This window comes from Scyliorhinus canicula, chromosome 25, assembly GCF_902713615.1.
Source record: "Scyliorhinus canicula chromosome 25, sScyCan1.1, whole genome shotgun sequence".
In the NCBI taxonomy this organism is placed as follows: domain Eukaryota; kingdom Metazoa; phylum Chordata; class Chondrichthyes; order Carcharhiniformes; family Scyliorhinidae; genus Scyliorhinus; species Scyliorhinus canicula.
This window is the reverse complement of record NC_052170.1, coordinates 21598669-21617382: the sequence shown is the minus strand read 5'-3', so window position 1 is coordinate 21617382 and position 18714 is coordinate 21598669. Positions and strand designations below refer to the sequence as shown.

At 49.4% G+C, this 18714-nt stretch overlaps 1 protein-coding gene across 2 annotated transcripts in view; it reads left to right on the top strand.

Moving 5' to 3' along the window:
• Positions 1–143: 143 nt before the first annotated feature.
• The window catches only part of atp13a1 (ATPase 13A1), a 78737-nt gene continuing 60166 nt past the window's right edge, over positions 144–18714 (top strand). Inside the window, exons 1-6 of one of the 2 annotated variants that reach the window (XR_005458734.1) lie at positions 144–514; positions 7328–7417; positions 9551–9738; positions 11424–11496; positions 14991–15146; positions 17921–17990. Coding sequence is in view for 1 of the 2 variants with exons in the window: in XM_038784656.1 (XP_038640584.1) it covers positions 167–514; positions 7328–7417; positions 9551–9738; positions 11424–11496; positions 14991–15146; positions 17921–17990 (925 nt within the window). In the remaining variant the exon portion in view is untranslated. The remainder of the gene's footprint in view (positions 515–7327; positions 7418–9550; positions 9739–11423; positions 11497–14990; positions 15147–17920; positions 17991–18714) is intronic. The other variant, XM_038784656.1, reaches the window with a different exon arrangement.

Genomic DNA, 18714 nt, shown 5'->3' with positions numbered 1-18714 from the left:
GATCCGGCCGCCGATCAGCTGTCCCCCGCCTCCCGATAGGCCGGCCGCTAATACCGAGCGCTGATTGGCGGATCAGCAGCCGGTACCAGCGGAAGTGGCGGTTGCTAAGGAGCCCCACGTGTGCCGGAAGTGGCGGTTGCCAAGCCGGGGGGTCAGGTGGGCGGGGATGCCGGTTGCTGTGCAGCGTCACCGAGTCGGGCCTGCGGTCATGAAGAAGCCGGAGCTGGAGCCCGCGGCCCGGCACAGCCGCCACCCCCCCACCCCCACCTTCGGCGAGGAGCTGGTGCAGAGCGTGTCGCTGTACCGGCGCAGCCCGCTGCTGCTGCACGGCACGCTGGGGCCCTTCGCGGCGCTGTACGCCGGCTGGCTCTACCTGTGGCTGTGGGAGGGCGGCGCGGCCCAGCACCGGGAGGCCGGCCTCATCGCGCTGGCCGCCATCGGCGTGGTGCACATCCTCACCGTGCTGTCCGGCCACTGGTCCGTGCACGCGCACTGCCTGCTGACCTGCACCAAGGTGAGAGCGCGCCCCCGCGCTGGGACCCCCGAGAGGGAGGGCGAGAGGGAGGGAGGGGTGTCAGGGACTGGGGAACCCGGGGAAAACGGCGGGGGGGGGGGGTTGTCAGGGACTGGGGAACCCGATTTGGGGGGGGGGGGGGGGTGTCTGGGACTGGGGAACCCGATTGGGGGAGGGGGAGGGTGTCAGGGACTGGGGAACCCGATTGGGGGGGGGGGGTGTCTGGGACTGGGGAACCCGATTTGGGGGGGGGGGTGTCTGGGACTGGGGAATCCGATTTGGGGGGGGGGGGTGTCTGGGACTGGGGAACCCGATTGGGGGGCTGGTCAGGGACTGGGGGGGGGGGGGGGTGTGTCAGGGACTGGGGAACCCGATCCGGGGGGGGGGGTGTCTGGGACTGGGGAACCCGATTGGGGGGGGGGGGGTGTCAGGGACTGGGGAACCCGATTGGGGGGGGGGGGGTGTCTGGGACCGGGGAACCCGATTGGGGGGGGGGGGTGTCTGGGACTGGGGAACCCGATTTGGGGGGGGGGGGTGGTCAGGGACTGGGGAACCCGATTTGAGGGGGGGGTGTCTGGGACTGGGGAACCCGATTGGGGGGGGGGGGGGTGTCTGGGACTGGGGAACCCACCGGGGGGGGGGGGTGTCAGGGACTGGGGAACCCGATTGGGGGGGGGGGGGGTGTTAGGGACTGGGGAACCCGATTGGGGGGGGGGGTGTGTTAGGGACTGGGGAACCGGGTGGGGGGTGGTCAGGGACTGGGGAGCCCGATTTGAGGGGGGGGGGGGTGTCTGGGACTGGGGAACCCGATTTGGGGGGGGGGGTGTCTGGGACTGGGGAACCCAACCGGGGGGGGGGGTGTCAGGGACTGGGGAACCCAACCGGGGGGGGGGGGGGGGGGGGGGGGATGTTAGGGACTGGGGAACCCGATGGGGGGTGGTCAGGGACTGGGGAGCCCGATTGGGAGGTGGGGTTGTCAGGGACTGGGGAGCCCGATTGGGGGGGTGGTCAGGGACTGGGGAGCCCGATTGGGGGGGTGGTCAGGGACTGGGGAACCCGATTGCGGGGGGGGTGTCAAGGACCGGGGAGGGGGTCAGGGACTGGGGGAGGGGGGTGATACTGGAGGAACCTGGGGGGGAGGGGTCAGGGACTGGTTTCCGGGGGTGGTGGAGAATCAGGGACTGGGGGTTTGGTCGGGATGGTCAGCAATTGGGAGTAGGTTTAGGTTGGGTCAGGGATTGGCAATGAGACTTAAATTTGAACAGGGACTGAGACTCGGCCAGGGCAGCCCAGGGGTAGGGTTTGGGAATCGATAGCCCGGGTGCTCCTTGGGACGAGCATTCTGATCAGGACACCCTGGCACGGGAATTGAGAATAGACCAGCCCCTCTGTCCAGTATGGGAATTGTGCTGGGTATACCCGGGTACAGACACCGTGGATATATTGTACCCAAAGAGAAAATGCTGGAAAATCTGTAGGGAGAGGAAGGAGTGAAAGTTTCGAGTCCAGATGACCCTTATCTAGTGGATATATAGTAACTGGTTGCTGCTGCTTGTACCTACTCTTCCCAGGAGATTTGCTGCAATGGTGTGCCACATGTATTTGTCTTGTGCCAAGTTCACACGTCCACTGCCTGTCTGCAGCTGCTCTGCAAAGATCATCATCCAACTATGCCGAGGGCGACTCCTTTTTCTGCTGCCCTCCACTTTGACCTCCAGGAGAGATCTATCTTTCCCACTCTGATTAAATGGCCAAAATACTGACGTTTTCTTTTCTGGGTGTCACATTTTAGAGTACTTTCACACTCGTAATTTCATGTTTGTCTTCCGATCTGTATGTGGAGTTTTTAAGCATGCGTCTTAACATCCATACGCCAGAATCCTCTATTTTCTTCCACAGGTCTTTGCTGATTGTCCAGGTGGCATTTTTTCCTTGTTACAAGCTTGAGTTTCTCCCCTCCAATTGTCCAGTATTCTCTGAATATTTGTTCTCCATGCAGATTGAATAGTTTTGGCAACAGTATACAACCTTGTCGTACTCTCCTCTTCATTTGAAGCGTGTCTGATTGTCCTGCTTCTTGCTATCCGGTCGCAATATCGGCTTTGGATAAATATCTCATCTTCGCTGTCGATGTCAGTAATCGGTTACCAGGATTTTAATGTTCAACATTGGTGGACGTACGTACAGGACCTAGTATCAAGGACTTAAACAGTCTTGCTCATTCACAGCAAAGTAAAATAGCACTGTAAGGATGTGTGCCACACAGGCTATTGCCAAAAAGAGGAATGTAAGTGATCAGCTGTACATGGGGAAAATGTTGCTTCTATTCAGCAATGAAAGGCTTTTTGTTGCAATAATGCTCAAAGTTGTTGAAAAGCTTTAAACAAAACACAAGTGCCATTTTTTTGCACAATTTCAGTTCAAATTGTCTGATCCTTTGAATTCAGCAGCTTGACTGGAGGGAAGCCGATTATTCTATCACCTGCACCTGTATGCAGGCTTGGACTGGTGACCGCTATTCCTGTAATTGCAGTGTGTACGTGCACTCAGCCTCCATCAGCTGACTAAATAGGGATGGTTAGTGAATAGTGTTTTGCCTTTAGCTTGTGAAATATTAAATGGCCCCTGGCCATGCTGAGATTTAAGTGTTATTCGCTGTACTTCTGCACACAGGTTTTTCTTTTAGCTGGGTTGCCCGATGAAAAGACGGCCTGCTTTTTTGGCTTTTGTTCGTTTGACTGGCAGAATTTTTCCTCTGCGCTTCCTGAGACAGATATAGAACTTCCAATATGTAGTTTGACTGTACTCCAGAGTTCCCCAGCATCTCGCATGCCAGCCTTCAGCCAGCTCGATTCACCCCACATGATATCAAGAAAGGCTTACTGCACTGGATGCAGCAAAAGCTATGGGCCCTGCCTGTATCCTCGCCCCTGGCCAGGCTCTTCCGACAGCTACAACACTGGCATCCACTTGGCAATGTTGAAAACTGCCCAGATGTGTCGTGTACGCAAGAAGCAGGACAAATCCAACCTGGCCAATTAACACCCTATCGGTCTACTCTCAATCATCAGGAAAGTGCTGGAAGTGGCCATCAATACAGGGCTGGTTTAGCTCAGTGGGTAGACAGCTGGTTTGTGATGCAGAACAAGGCCAGCAGTGCGGGTTCAATTCCTTACCTGTACTTCCTACTTGCGACAATAAAAGGTTATTATTATTATCAAGCGACACTTGCTCAGCTTCCTTACCTGCTCACGGACACTCAGTTTGGGTTCCGTCAGGGTCACTCGGCTGCTCACCTCATTACAGCCGTAGTTCAAACATGGACAAAAGAGCTGAATGCCAGAGGTGAGAGTGAGTGCCCTTGACATCAAGACAGCATTTGATCGGGAATAGCCTCAAGGATCCCTCGCAAAACTGGAGTCAATGGGAATCGGGGAAAACTCTCGGTGATTGGAGTCATTTGTGACACAAATGAACTTGGCTCTATTTGTTGGTGGCCAGTCATCTGGGATACCATAGCAGGAGTTCCTCTGGGTAGTGCCCGAGGCCCAACCATCTTCAGCGGCTTCATCAATGGCATTTCTTCCAACGTAAGCTCAGGATGTTCAGCACTATTTGCGACTCAGACACTGAGACAGTCCACGTGCAAATGCGGCAATATCCAGGATTGGGCTGACAAGTGGCAAGTTACCATCATGCTGCACAAGTGCCAGGCAATGGCCATCTCCAACCAGAGAGAACCCAGCCAACACCCCTTGACGTTCAGTATCATTACCGTCACTGAATTCCCCCACTATCAACATCCTTGGGGTTACCATTGACCAGAAGCTGAACTGGACTAGTGATACATACATAGAAGATAGGAGCAGGAGGAGGCCTTTTGGCCCCTCGAGTCTGCTCTGCCATTCATCACAATCATGGCTGATCATCTAACTATAGATACATACATATAAATACTGGGGCTATCAGAGCAGGTTGAGAGGCCAGGAATCCTGCAGCGAGTAACTCCCCAAAGTCTGTCCACCACCTACAAGTCAGGAGTGTGATGGAATACTCTCCACTTGCCTGGAGAGTATTTGGCTGGGGGGTGCAGTAAGGAGGATGCAGGACAGTGGGATTTGCTTTGAATTATTCTAGCGAAGTGCCAGCAAAACCCTGATGGCCTGAATAGGCGTTTCCTGTACTGGAGATGTCTATGTTTCTGTCATAGTTATTCTGGCCAGGATCCCCTAGCCCACTTGTCTGTGTTTTTATATCTGGTTCATGTTTGAACAATCTTGGTTCCTGTTTGTGGTGTTGTTGGAATCACTTTTGCAAGCAGCGGAGACTGTAGTGGCTAGGTTCTTGGATGAGTAATCCAGAGGCTTGGGTTAACACCCCAGAGACGTACTTTCAGATCCCACCACAGCAGCTGGGGCAATTTAAATTTGATGAATAAAGTGCTGGTCTCATTAATGCTGATCAAAAAACTGCCGGATTGCCGTAGAATCCCATCCGGTTCACCAATTCCCCTCTAGCGAAGGAAGTCTCTCGTGCTTACCCGGTCGGAACCTACATGTGACTCCAGACCCCACAGCAACGTGGTTGACTCTTAGCTGCCGCTCTGAAAATGGCCGCGCAAGCCCCTCCGTTGAAGGGCCGATGGGAATGGACAACAAATGCCGGCACAGCCAGCGGCGCCCACATCCCAAGACCAAATTAAGACAAAATAAAAACCACCTTGCGGCTACAGTTTACTGCTCACGCCTGATCTTGTCTCAACAAATTTGGCATTCCCGTTCTTGACCTCGCGTCCACTCTGAAACTGTGATGTTGATCGTCTGATCCAAGCAGTTGCTGCCCTGTCCAAAATGGATACCCATTGGCTTTGGGCATGAGGTGTCGCACAGTTTTGTGTCCTGTTGCAGGCGCCTCATGGGAAAAATGAGCTCCTGTGTTGCATCAGTCAGTGATTGATGCAATAACTGGGTGTGGAGCCCGAGTTGCTTCATGTTTCTTAAATATGCTTGGTAGGGAGAGCGATCTATATCGGCAGATAATATTGACCATTTGTCATTATCCTAGGGGTCAATTAAAAAGGTGAAGACTATTTTGGTGGTTCTTATGATCTGCTTATTTCTAGCAACATCAGGCCTTCACGCCACTTCAGTGGGATGTAACTACATAGAAATATATAAAATAAAAAGCACAGAAACAGGCCATTCCGCCCTAGCCTGTACCAGTGTTTATACTTCACCCCGATCACCTTCCAATCCATCTACTTCACCACCTTTCAGCGTGTCTGCCGATTCCCCTTTCTCTCCTGTACTTGTCTCATTTCCTGTTGAAAACATTCTCGCCTCAGTCACTCCCTGTGGAAGAAAGGGAGGGAGGGAGAGAGTCCCAATCTTTCTAGATAGCAGAAACAAGAGTTTGCAGCCGTTCTCTTGTGTACGTCCTCCCATGCTGTGTGTTCCTGGTGTGGAAATTTGATCTGTGCGGGGCCATAGAGTCGTTACGGCACAGGAGGAGGCCATTCGGCCCATTGAGTCCGTGCAGGCTCTCTGTTGGGCAGTCCCTCGAGCTCATCCAAATTCCTTTTGAAATCATTGTCTCTGCTTCCACCACGCCCAGAAACAGCCACTTCCAGGTGTAAAAAGCAACCTTCCTTTATCACCCCTGCATTTCTGGCCCCAAAACTTTAAAACCATGTTCCTTATCCTTGTACACTTGGGTTTTCTTTGTCTAATTTATCGTAACTTGTAATCTTGTACACTTCTTTCAAAACTCCTTTGCTTCAATGTCAATGTTCCCAATCTAACCTTGTAGTTCAAATCTCTCAGCCCTGAAACCATTCGGGTCCTATACCAGTTAACATCATTGTGTTATGTTTGAATTCTACACCCCAAGCAATAAATCCAGTGCCTTGTTTGTATTTTGTCTTTTTGAAGTGTTTTGATCTGCTTTCATTGATTTGCTGTTCTATCCTATTCCGTTTTTCAAATTATTTTCTAGGGTTTATATAATGTTTGTTTTCCCCAATAAGGTTGCCACAGCCTGTTATGAGTTTATCATCCCCATGCATAGTACAAGAATCAAATTAGCACGGTGTACCTGCTCAGTGGATAGGACTGTACAAAGTTGTACCGTTAGCAGAAATGTGAGTGTGCAGTTATCGTGATAGGTGAGCTGGGTGCCAAACTGGCTGAGCGCTCCTTTACCCTGAGCAGTTTAATGCTGTCATATAGGGCAGTCCTCTCTCTAGGGGATTGCCTGCTTCATAAAAGTTTATTGGGTCCTGTGGTAGATCCAGTGGTGATGAGCCCAGTGCAGGAATAGCATGGCTTGACTTAGCGACACTTTGTGCGGTGTCCGCAGTGCGATAACTCTCTGCTATACATTGACTTTGCAAGGGAATGGGTGCATTCTGTTTCCCCTACCCCTCTTTGTCCCAGTTTGTCTTTCCATTGGGACTATGGACGATAGCCATTCTATCTAGTGCATCTGTAATGATCACTGAATCTCAATCTCCTGTTGGCATTGTGATAGGTGCAGACACAATGGGCCAAATGGCCGCTTCCTGCGCCATAACACCCACGGCATCATAGAATTGTTATCAGGGTGGAGGGGACGGAATCAGCAGCTGGACGTGAGAGGAGTGGGCAGATCCAAGATTGTAACAAAAATGCTTTTTTTTTTTTTAGATTACTGTTCAGAACATATGTGAATGTTTGAAATTTCCGTGGGATTTGTGGTGCCTCCCCAGACTTGTGAAAATGTGACCTTGCTCGCGTGTACCTGGATTATAACCTGTTTTGTTTCCGTGTGCTGCAGGAGCCCAACCCTTTCAAAGCTGCCTGGGCCAAGGTTGTTCCCACGCCCAACAACGGGTCCCCTGAGCTCGTGGCGCTCCAGCATGACAAGGTACGCAGCAGGTCCCCGCCAGCGGGAGCGCTTCGATCATGCACGAGGCCGAAGGTGTTCTCGGTTTCCAGGAAACCCAACTTATTTCTAAGTTGCGCAAGCAAAATGCCGCCGAGGCTGGAAAGCTGCAGTAAAAACAGAGAATGCTGGAAACGCTCAGCCGGTTAGGCAGCACCTGTGCAGAGAGAAACATTTCGGGTCGCTGACCTTACACCAGGAAGATTTTTGAGCTGAACGGCTTTTGGGAGGGGGGAGGGGGGGGAAGAGAAGAGAGAGAATGAGATGGGATGAAGGGGAGGAGTGATTGAAGGACAGATGTTATGAGGGATGACAGCAGTGAGTGATCCTGGGCCAGTGAGGAGGGGTAGCAGTGTGTGTATGTATGTATATGGGCATCCCACAAATCCGCCATAAATCTGGGCACACATAACACATTAAAATGAAACTCGTGCAAAATATTGCAGTTGCTGGAAATCTATAATAAACGTAAAGCGGGGGAAATGTTCCGCAGGTCTGGGAGCATCTGGATGAGAGAAACAGCTGTTGTGTGTTGTAACCTTTCACCTGAACTCTCCAGAAATGCTGCCGGATCTGCTGAGGGTTTCCAGCATTTTATTTCCATTAAAACAAACTTGGTTCAGGTTTTATCAAGCTGCTGATTAACTGATGATTCTAATGCCTGTACATCTTGCAAGCAACTTTAAAACATGTTTAAATTGTGACAGTATCCACTTTAATAATTTAATCAAAGATTTAGGGCAGCACGGTAGCATGGTGGTTAGCATAAATGCTTCACAGCTCCAGGGTCCCAGGTTCGATTCCCGGCTGGGTCACTGTCTGTGTGGAGTCTGCACGTCCTCCCTGTGTGTGCGTGGGTTTCCTCCGGGTGCTCCGGTTTCCTCCCACAGTCCAAAGATGTGCGGGTTAGGTGGATTGGCCATGCTAAATTGCCCGTAGTGTCCTAAAATGTAAGGTTAAGGGGGGGGTTGTTGGGTTACGGGTATAGGGTGGATATGTGGGTTTGAGTAGGGTGATCATGGCTCGGCACAACATTGAGGGCCGAAGGGCCTGTTCTGTGCTGTACTGTTCTATGTTCTATTTGAAGAAAAAGTATGCAAATGACTTGTGCAATATTATTTTACTGAGAACTGCATCCCTTTTATGACCATTAAGCTCAATTGTTACTTAACCCCTAGGCTCGGTCAGTCGGTGCAATAGTTTGCATATTGACAAGGAATCTAAGCAGCAAAAATGGTGGTGCAGTGGTTAGCACAGCTGCCTCACAGCTCCTGGGTCACTATCTGCGTAGGGTTTGCATGTTCTCCCCCAGTCTGCGTGGGTTTCCTCCGGTTTCCTCCCACGGTCCAAAGATGTACAGGTTAGGTGGATTAACCATGCTAAATTGCCCTTTAGTGTCCAAAATGGTTAGGTGGGGTTACGGGGATGGGGCTTAAGTAGGGTGCTCTTTCCAAGGGCGTGCAGACTCGATGGGCAAATGGCCTCCTTCTGCACTGTAAATTCTATGAAAAATAACATAGAACATAGAACAGTACAGCACAGAACAGGCCCTTCGGCCCTCAATGTTGTGCCGAGCCATGATCACCCTACTCAAACCCACATTGGGAAGAATCGTCTAGATGGGGAATCGAATGTAGAGGTTACACTGATGCTTTACATTGCACTGTAGCCGTCGCTTACTTGCTGTTTTCTGTCAGGGTACAGAGAGCAACACCAGGTGCAAGGGTGTGAACTATGTGGAGCATTTGGGGGGGGGGAGCTTCAGCTTTTGCAGTCAGTCAAGCAGGCACACAGTGTGAAATATATTTATGGTACGTAGCTACGATAAGAAGGCAAGCCAATGGGACAACAGAGTTTAATGAAAATTAGATGTTAAAGGATATTAAATGGAATAATCTACCAAGCAAAGTTGTTGAATCGAAGCACATTAGGGAATTTGTGATAGGTTAGGGGTGGGTAGATGCCAGTTAGGTTCCTGGTGGTTGATTCTCATCCCAGCTCGACGGAATCGCCCTTTCTTCCCCCTTATATTCTGACCCTTGCTGCAGCTCTGTAATCCCATTGTTCCATGACCTGATGCTTTAAGCCGATTTTTTTCTCTCTCTCTCTCTCTAGGAGGCCAACAACCAGAAAACCATCTGTTTTGAGTTTCAGAAGATTAGATACTGGTTTGACGAATTTACAAAAGCGTTCCACCCAGTTGCTTTCCCGGTGACTAACCAAATCCAGTTCTACCAGGCAGCCAAGGGGTTCCTGGATGAGAAGGAGGTAGAAGCTGCAGAACGGAAATATGGCTCAAACAAGTATGTACTGCAGCTTGAGGAAGGGTTGATACCGTTCTTCTTGTGTCATCCCTGTAATCACCGATACACATTCCCTCGCCTCTAAAACAATAACTAACGGTGCTGGAAGGCAACAATACCGGAAATCAATTGAACAAAGACATGACTGAGCCAATTCTCTGATGGCATGTCCTTGCGTCGAATGCAGAATTGATACCACAAGACAAGTTATCTTCCTGATGATGAGACTTGTGAAGAGTCTTGTCATTGGCACAGAAAGCTTTCGCTCGGCGGTGAATTTTCCGGCACTAAGTTATTCACCCCATTGGGCCTTTTTGAAAGAGCTATCCAATTAGTCCCACTCCCTTTAAAATACATTCCGATTCCTCCTGTTCGACTCTTTCCCCGAGACACCAGCTAACCCTTGACTCCCTTGTCTATCAACAACCTGTCTAACTCGGTCTTAAATACATTCAAGTCACCCTGCCTCCACTCCTCTCTGGAGAAGGGAATTCCGCACACTCCAATGACCCATGAGAAAAATTTGTCCTGGTCTCCATCTTATAAAGGAAACCCCTTACTAAGATTTGTCCCCTTGTTCTAGTCTCTCCCAGAAGTGGAAACACCCTCCTGGTGTTCACCCTATTCATATTCCCTTAGGATCTTTTATGTTTCATTAAGATCGCCACTCATTCTTCTAAACACCAATGGGTGTCAGCCCAACCTCGTCATCCTTTCTTCACAAGATGAGCCCCTTGACCCCAGGAATGAGTTAAGCAAGTCTTCTCTGAGCTGCTTCTAATGCAGTTGCATCTTTTTGCTGTACATAATATCTCCAGGTGTGGCCTCGTCAAGAGCCCTGTACAGCAGCAGTAAAATCTCCCTATTCCATTCCCCTTGTAATAAATGTCAACATTCTGTTTGCCTTCCTAATCGCTTACTGTACCTGCATACCAATATTTTGTGACTCCTTTCAAGGACACCTGTAACCCAGTTCTGCAACCACCCTCTATTTAAATCGTATAGTGCTTTTCTATTCTTCTGCCAAAGTGGGCAAGTTCACATTTTCCCCACACTATACTCCCACCTGCCAATTTTTGCCCACTTGCCTAACCTGTCCATATCCCTGCCCAGATTCTTGACAATTTACTTTTCCAGCTATCTTGGTGTCATCGGCCAATTTAGCTCCTATGCACTCGGCCCCTTTATCCAAATCATTGATGTCGATTGTAAATGGTTGAGGGCCTAGTTCTGATCCTATGAAAGTTACTACCCTGTCTTCCGCCACTCCATTTCAGTGCATTCCAGATCAACGTTCTGCAAAAGAATCCCGTTTCCCAGAGTTTTCTGCGCCGCTGGATTGCAGGTTTTTTGGAAAATTCGGGCAAGTGGCAACCTGTGGGATTTGTCAGAACAGCGATTCCCATAACCTACTTTCCTGCTGCTTCCAACCCTGTGAAGGGCAGGGCAGCTTGGGCATGTTTCAAAGCTGCTAGGTGCCACTGGGTTAGTCGGCTTGGGAGTCTTTCAAATTACCAAAGGGATGGTGGAGAATTTGCAACAGAGCGTTATTTAAAAATATTCTTGAAAAACCGATAAGAGTAACTTGCCTCTCCTAATGTTAAAATGTTTAGTTTATATCCTTTGTATCTTGATGATGAAGCACCTAGTCTCTAATGGGAGTGTGTTTTATTTTTGTTTGTCAGGGCTGAAATGGTGGTTCCTGAATTCATGCAACTCTTCAAAGAGAGAGCCACTGCCCCTTTCTTTGTCTTTCAGGTAAGTGCCTTATCTCTTCCCGCTCTTTCCACCCCCGCCTCCCTCCAAGTGATTTAAGTGCAATTACAAAAGCAAATTGCTGCAGATGCTGAAATCTGAATTAGAAACTGGAAATCACGGAAATGTTACGTGCAGAAGGAGGCCATTCGGCCTGTCATGTCAGCACCGGCTCTTGAGGATAGCACAGTGGTTAGCACTGTTGCTTCACAACACCAGGGTCCCGGGTTCGATTCCCGGCTTGGGTCACTGTCTGTGCGGAGTCTGCACGTTCTCCGTGTCTGCGTAGGTTTCCTCCGGGCGCTCCGATTTCCTCCCACAAGTCCCGAAAGACGTGCTGTTAGGTGAATTGGACGTTCTGAATTCTCCCTCAGTGTACCCGAACAGGCGCCGGAGTGTGGCAACTAGGGGCTTTTCACAGTAATTTCATTGCAGTGTTAATGTAAGCCTACTGAAGTTACTGTGAAAATACCATTGCACATCTAATGCTCTCGAGAATACCTCGATTGAGCCTGCCTCCGTCACACTTGCAGGCACTCAATTCCAGAAATGAAAAACCGTTATTCCTGACATCACGTTTGCTTCTTTTGAAAATCACTTTTAAACCTGCACACTCTCATTCTCTATCCTTTTACAAGTGGCGGCAGCTTCTCACTAACTGCTCCGTCCAGTCCCCATCGTGATTTTGAACATCTCCATTAAATCTCCTCTCGGCCTTCGAGTCCATAGAACCCCTACAGTACACAAGAACTAGGAGCAGAAGTAGACCGTCCGGCCCTTCGAGCCTGCTCCACCATTCTATAAGATCATGGCTGATCTTTTCGTGGTCTCAGAACCACTTACCCGCATTCTCGCCATATCCCGTAATTCCTTTCTTTTTCAAAAAAACATCTACCCCATCTTTAAATATATTCAATGAAGTAGCGTCTACTACTCCTTTCGGTAGGGAATTCCATACTTTAACCCCCCTCTGAGTGAAGAAGTTCCTCCTTGATTCAGTCCTAAATCTGCTCCCCCTAATCTTGAGGCTATGCCCTCTTGTCTTACTTTCACCTACCCATCGAGTCTGCGCCGACCCTCCAAAAGAGCAATCCTACCTCGGCCCACACCCCCACCCTAACTCCATACCCCTACCTAGCCTGCACATCCCTGGACATTAAGGGGCAGCTTTAACACGTCCAATCCACCTAATCTCCACACCCTTGGGGTGGGGGGCAACAGACCCAACTGTTCCAATAGATCATCTTAACTGATGGTTCTCATTCCTGGAACCATTTTGATAAACCTCTTCTACACTCTCCAATCTGAGGACAATAAGGCAGTCATTTCTATTTCAGTCTCGATATCTGCCATCCCGTGACATCTGGCTTGGGATGTCCTCCTTCCACCTCGCGTCTGTTCTGAACCTGAGCCATTTCCTCTTCGAAGTCCTCGCACTATTCAATGACTTTTTTGATTCCAATCCCGCTGCGTCAACTCCTTGAAGTTGGCCCTGCTCCCGTTAGGTGCCTGTCTAATCTCTTAATTCTGAATGCTCGTGCTCTTTGTTGCTTTTGGCCCTCTGTGCACCTTGTTTCTCCTCACGAGAGTTTTGTCCTGCCTAACCCTCCCCAATAACATCAGCTAACTTGCTGCAGTGGTATTGAACCCAGCCCCTGAGGTGCAATTCGTCCACCTTGCTGTTGAATAATAATCTTTATTAGTGTCACAAGTAGGCTTACATTAACGCTGCAACGAAGTTACTGTGAAAATCCCCTAGTCGCCACATTCCAGCGCCTGTTCGGGTACACGGAGGGAGAATTCAGAATGTCCAATTCACCTAACAGCTCGTCTTTTGGGACTTGTGGGAGTAAACCGGAGCACCGGGAGAGAACCCACGCAGACACGGAGAACGTGCAGACTCCACACAAACAATGGTCCCTGCCGCTGTGAAGCAACAGTGCTAACCACTGCTACGTTGCCGGGGATATGAGCAGCATTCAACTGTTATTGATAGGAATCATAGATGTCTCAATTGTCACTAATTACCCAAAGCTAGCAACACTGCATGAATTAAAGTGTAAATCAGCCAGCCGTAGTTTATGCAGCATTTGGTTAAAATGCATGTTATTTATAGTGAAAGAGGCTTGATATATGCAGTGCACAGACAGCGCTGACATTCTATCTTGGGGCATACATGTATGAAAGAGAAATGTCCCTGTTGAAGCCATGCACAGCGAATATATATCCTCAGCCTCAAAGTGAAATCTGGAAGCAGTTAAAATGTTTCTGTATCAGGAGGTGCGTCTCCCCCCTACAAAAAGACACTTTAATGTCTGCGATTGATTTCTGGTCTGACGGTACCTGCCCCTTCTGCACCAAGTTTCGAGTCCCATTGCACTGAGCAGAAAGCCAAAAGGGAGGCGGTCTATCCAAGTTCTTGGCATGAGTCCAATAATCCTCCCCGCTGCTGGCAACTGTTCCCCCCTCATTCAGATAAAGTGGAATTTTGTTTGCGAAATAAATATTACAAACCTTTTTGCTAACTCTTAAAGGAGCGTAAAGCATGATTTCTGTTCAACTACTTCCCTACAGTTCTTAAGGGGCTTCACAAGGTAAATGCTGAGGCGATGTTTCCTCCAGTGGGGGAGTCGAGAAACAGAGGGCTCAAGATAAGGGAGTGCCAATTTCACACTGGGATAGAACATAGAACAGTTCAGCACAGAACAGGCCCTTCGGCCCTCGATGTTGTGCCGAGCCATGATCAACCTACTCAAACCCACGTATCCACCCTATACCCGTAATACAACAACCCCCCCCCCAACCTTACTTTTTAGGACACTACGAGCAATTTAGCATGGCCAATCCACCTAACCTGCACATCTTTGGACTTTGGGAGGAAACCGGAGCACCCGGAGGAAACCCACGCACACACGGGGAGGACGTGCAGACTCCGCACAGACAGTGAGGAGGAATTTTTTCCTACGGGGGCTGAGAGTCTTTGCATTCCTTGGCACAGAGAGCTATGGGGGCAGAGTCCTTGTGTATATTTAAGGCTGAGACAGATTCTTGATCAGTAAGGAAATCGAGGGCGTGTGGTGGTGGTGGGTGGGGGGGGGGGGGGGAATGGCAGGAAAGTGGACGTGGGGAATGTGGGATCAGCCGCGATCCGATTGAATGGTGGAGCAGGCTCGAGGGACCGACTCCTCTTCCTAGTTCTTACGGCTTCGTGGGTTACCCAGGTGCGAGGGGCAAACCCAAAGGTCCCCCCCACCGGCTAATGATTTGTGCTGAAAATCCCGCCCCTCATGTTGGGCTGTGGAGATGTGTCCAGACGCATGCCTCACCGACTTTGGGTTTGGTGGGAGAGTGGTGATGGCAGAGGTGAATGTCTGACTCTCCCTCTGTACTAGCTGCCACCCGTCTCCGGGGCACTTTGGCTCCCTTTTGACTCACTGACATTTATTACTTGAGTTTGCTTTGACTAGTATTAAAACTGCCCCCATCTGTTTTTGCAGGTGTTCTGCGTGGGTCTCTGGTGCCTGGATGAGTATTGGTATTACAGTGTCTTTACCCTCTTCATGCTGGTAGCCTTCGAGGCCTCCCTGGTGCAGCAGCAAATGAGAAACATGTCGGAGATTCGGAAAATGGGCAACAAACCCTACATGATCCAGGTAAGGAGTTTATAAAGGTAAATGTTGGTGGGCGCCCAACTGAATGATACAAGGTAGCCTGGGATGGAAGTCTCTTGCCTGTTTGCATTAAGGGTCTTGTGTAAAATGAGTTTGGACAGTAGGAGCCCAGCTGTTTTTGCTGTGATTTGGCACCAGTTTAGCTCTTGGGATGCCTGGTGTAAGAATAATATTGGACTGGTTTGCGTTTCTATTTTGTGATCCCTGTGTCACCATCAAATAGTTCCAGGGCGGGCACGGCACGGGTTATGTACAATGTTCCCTCTGCAGTGTTTTGATAGCATTGCCGTTCCAATCTAACTACTGTCTACTGCAACACGTCTTTTTACAATGACAATCCTATTTCCTTTCTGCTGCCAATTGGTGTTGGGAACAAATGTGTGTTGGCCCATACCCAATGGGGACCATGTTGGACACCCACTCGCATCGCAGAGGATTATTATGGCCAGCACACTGAGGAGACCTTCATCCATTGTGGGTAGACAAGCGGCAGATGGCATTTCATGAGGTGCAAAGTTGATTGATTTTGGTTGGGAGAATAGGGGCAAGCAATATAAAATAAAGGGTCCAATTCTAAAAGTGGCGCAGGAGCTGAGGTACTGGGGGGGGGGGGGGGGAGATATGTGCACAAACCATTGAAGGTGGCAGGACAGGATGTGAGCAGTTACTGGGTTTGTAGGCTTTATAAATAGGGACCTAGCCCAAAAACTAGGAGGTTATGATTGCATCACTGTTTGGGCCTTAACCAGACTTCCGGAGCAACCGACTTTAGGAAAGATGTGGAGGCATGCGAAAGAGTGCAGAAATATTTCACTAGAATGGTTCCAGGAATGAGGAACTCCAGTTACTTGGGTATGCCGGAGAGGTTGGGACTATTCTCCCTCGGGACAGAAGGTTGAGACAAGATCTTCGAGTCCAGCTCTGTCAAAATGAGCATAACCCGATATACAATGGACTGGAGGTGTACCTTTCTGAAGGTCATGTACATACTTACACTCCGGAACTTGCCAAAGGAATTGGATACTGGACAGGCCTCTGTTTTTATAAGATTCTTTTTTTAAATCCTCATGAACTTGATCCGTGGCTAATTGTGGATCAGCGAGTTTACTACCTTGAGTATTGTGTTCTGAACATCAGAGCTGTTTGTGTCCCCTGGTTGTATTCTGGAGATTGCATCTCCCCATAAAGCTGGCTGCAACGTTCCCTCCGATGTGTGAAACAATCCACTCCCGTTACGGGCTCTGAGACGGCCACTGTGTTAAATGTGCCTGCCCGTCAGTATAGCCTGTCAGATTAAGAACAAATATTCCCAGACTTGGCTGTTGAGCCTAGGCTAATCCCGTATCTTGGGAATTTTTGAAGACAATTGGGGAAGCTTTGAAAAGCTGCTCAGTGTCTACTCCCGACAGGGATATTCCCAGTTCTGATAACCCTCTGAGCGAAAGATTTCCTCTAACTCCCAGCCTGTTTATCAACTGATTAGTCCTCCATCCGCGCACTATTATAACTGATGGACCAACCCGTAGAAATTGTTTATTTTTTTTAACGCCACCCCCTCGCCCGCCTCAAAATGCTTTGAAACATCCCAAATAGCGTGTCCAATCCCGCATCCGAGTACAGCTGCCATGCTCAGAGTGAGATTCTAATTATGTTGCATGAACAGAGAGAGAAGAACATTGATCTTTCAACAAGGAAGCACCCTGCTGCGAGAGCGCCCAGCAGCAGCTTCATTAAACTACCTGCTGTAGTCCAGTTCAGCACCAGTCACCTTACAACCAAGGCAAGTGCTGCGGTTGATTAAACCCCTTGATCTATAGAATGATATATAGTGGGTTCTGTTACACAGTTGCTGCTGGTCCCTTGTATGTTTGGACAGAATACTAAAGAACACCAGACCGCGTGATACGACAAATTGGCACCTTAGCGCGGGTTTCATTCCGAATCGGAGCCTGCCTCTCTCTGGCGCACTCCCCTTTCCTCGCCTAGTATCATAGAATTTTAGTGCAGAAGAAGGCATTTCGGTCCATTGAGTATGCATCGGCTTGGAAAGAGCATCCTATCCGAACTTTTTGGAAACTCGGAGCAATTTAGCATAGCCAATCCACCTAACCTGCACATCTTTGGACTGTGGGGAGGAAACCGGAGCACCCGGAGGAAACTCACGCAGACACGGGGCGAACGTGCAGACTCCGCACAGACAGTGACCCAGCTGGGAATCGAACCTGGGACCCCGAAGCTATGAAACAACGGTGCTAACCACTGTGCTGCCGTGCTGCGTCACGGTAGTAGTTTAACGCTCGTTGCTATTCGGGTTCTGATGCATTTTTTCAAAGCAGATTATGCAGAAACGCACGTGTTGCCCCGTTATATGGATGATGTGTCACTGACCAGCCATTTCCGCTCCCCCGTGTGATTTACACAGCTATGGCTGTCCAGAGCAATCATGTGGTGATCGGAAGTGTGGTGCGGTTTAGGTATCAACAGAAGTACCTAATATTTAAAATAGCAATCCGCCACATGATAGCGCAGAATAAAGCAGAAACAATTGGAAACAGTCGGGGAGCAAATACGTAAGCTAAGTCGTCAAAATAAAGGGTATTCTGGCACGGCTGTTACAGCTTTACTGGGATGCAGCACAACAGTAGGTTAATATGTGGGTCTGCCTGCACATAACCAGTGGAGTGTGTGTGTGTACATCATGCAGGGTGATTTGGTTGCTACTAAATGAGTTCTACTTTGCTCCTTGATTTTTCTAGGTCTTCAGGAACAGGAAGTGGAGACAAATCTCAAGTGACGAGATCGTCCCTGGTGACATAGTTTCAATAGGTAAGTATTTATTTATGTCATTAAAGGAGGTGGCAGGTCTAAGGGTCTTATGGGTATGGTGGTTGGGGGGAGGGGGCGTGGAATGACTACTCTTTTAACACATTCTAAAGGGAAACCCATGTTTAAAATATTCCCACTTCTCCGCATTATTTCTGGTGTGACACAGACAGTGTGTTTTGGGCGCGTCCCTCCCAGTCAGTGATGTAGATTGTGGGGATTGACTTTGAGGACCAGTGGATTGGGCTGTTCACAAGTGTCCCCTCCCAAAACTATTGAACATGTGATTGAACAATCATGTGCAGTATCTATTGAATTCCGACTAGCCATCTGATTGAAGAACTTCCCCCTCCCATATCTGGCTCCTTATCATAGAATTTACAGTATAGAAGGAGGCCATTCGGCCCATCGAGTCTGCACCGGCTCTTGGAAAGAGCACCCTACCCAGGCCCTCATCTCCACCCTATCCCCATAACCCAGTAACCCCACCCAACACTAAGGGCAATTTTGGACACTCAGGGCAATTTAGCATGGCCAATCCACCTAACCTGCACATCTTTGGACTGTGGGAGGAAACCGGAGCACCTGGAGGAAACCCACGCACACATGGGGAGAACGTGCAAACTCCGCACAGACAGTGACCCAAGCCGGGAATCGAACCTGGGACCCTGGAGCTGTGAAGCATTTGTGCTAACCACTATGCTACCGTGCTGCCACTCGTCAGTTA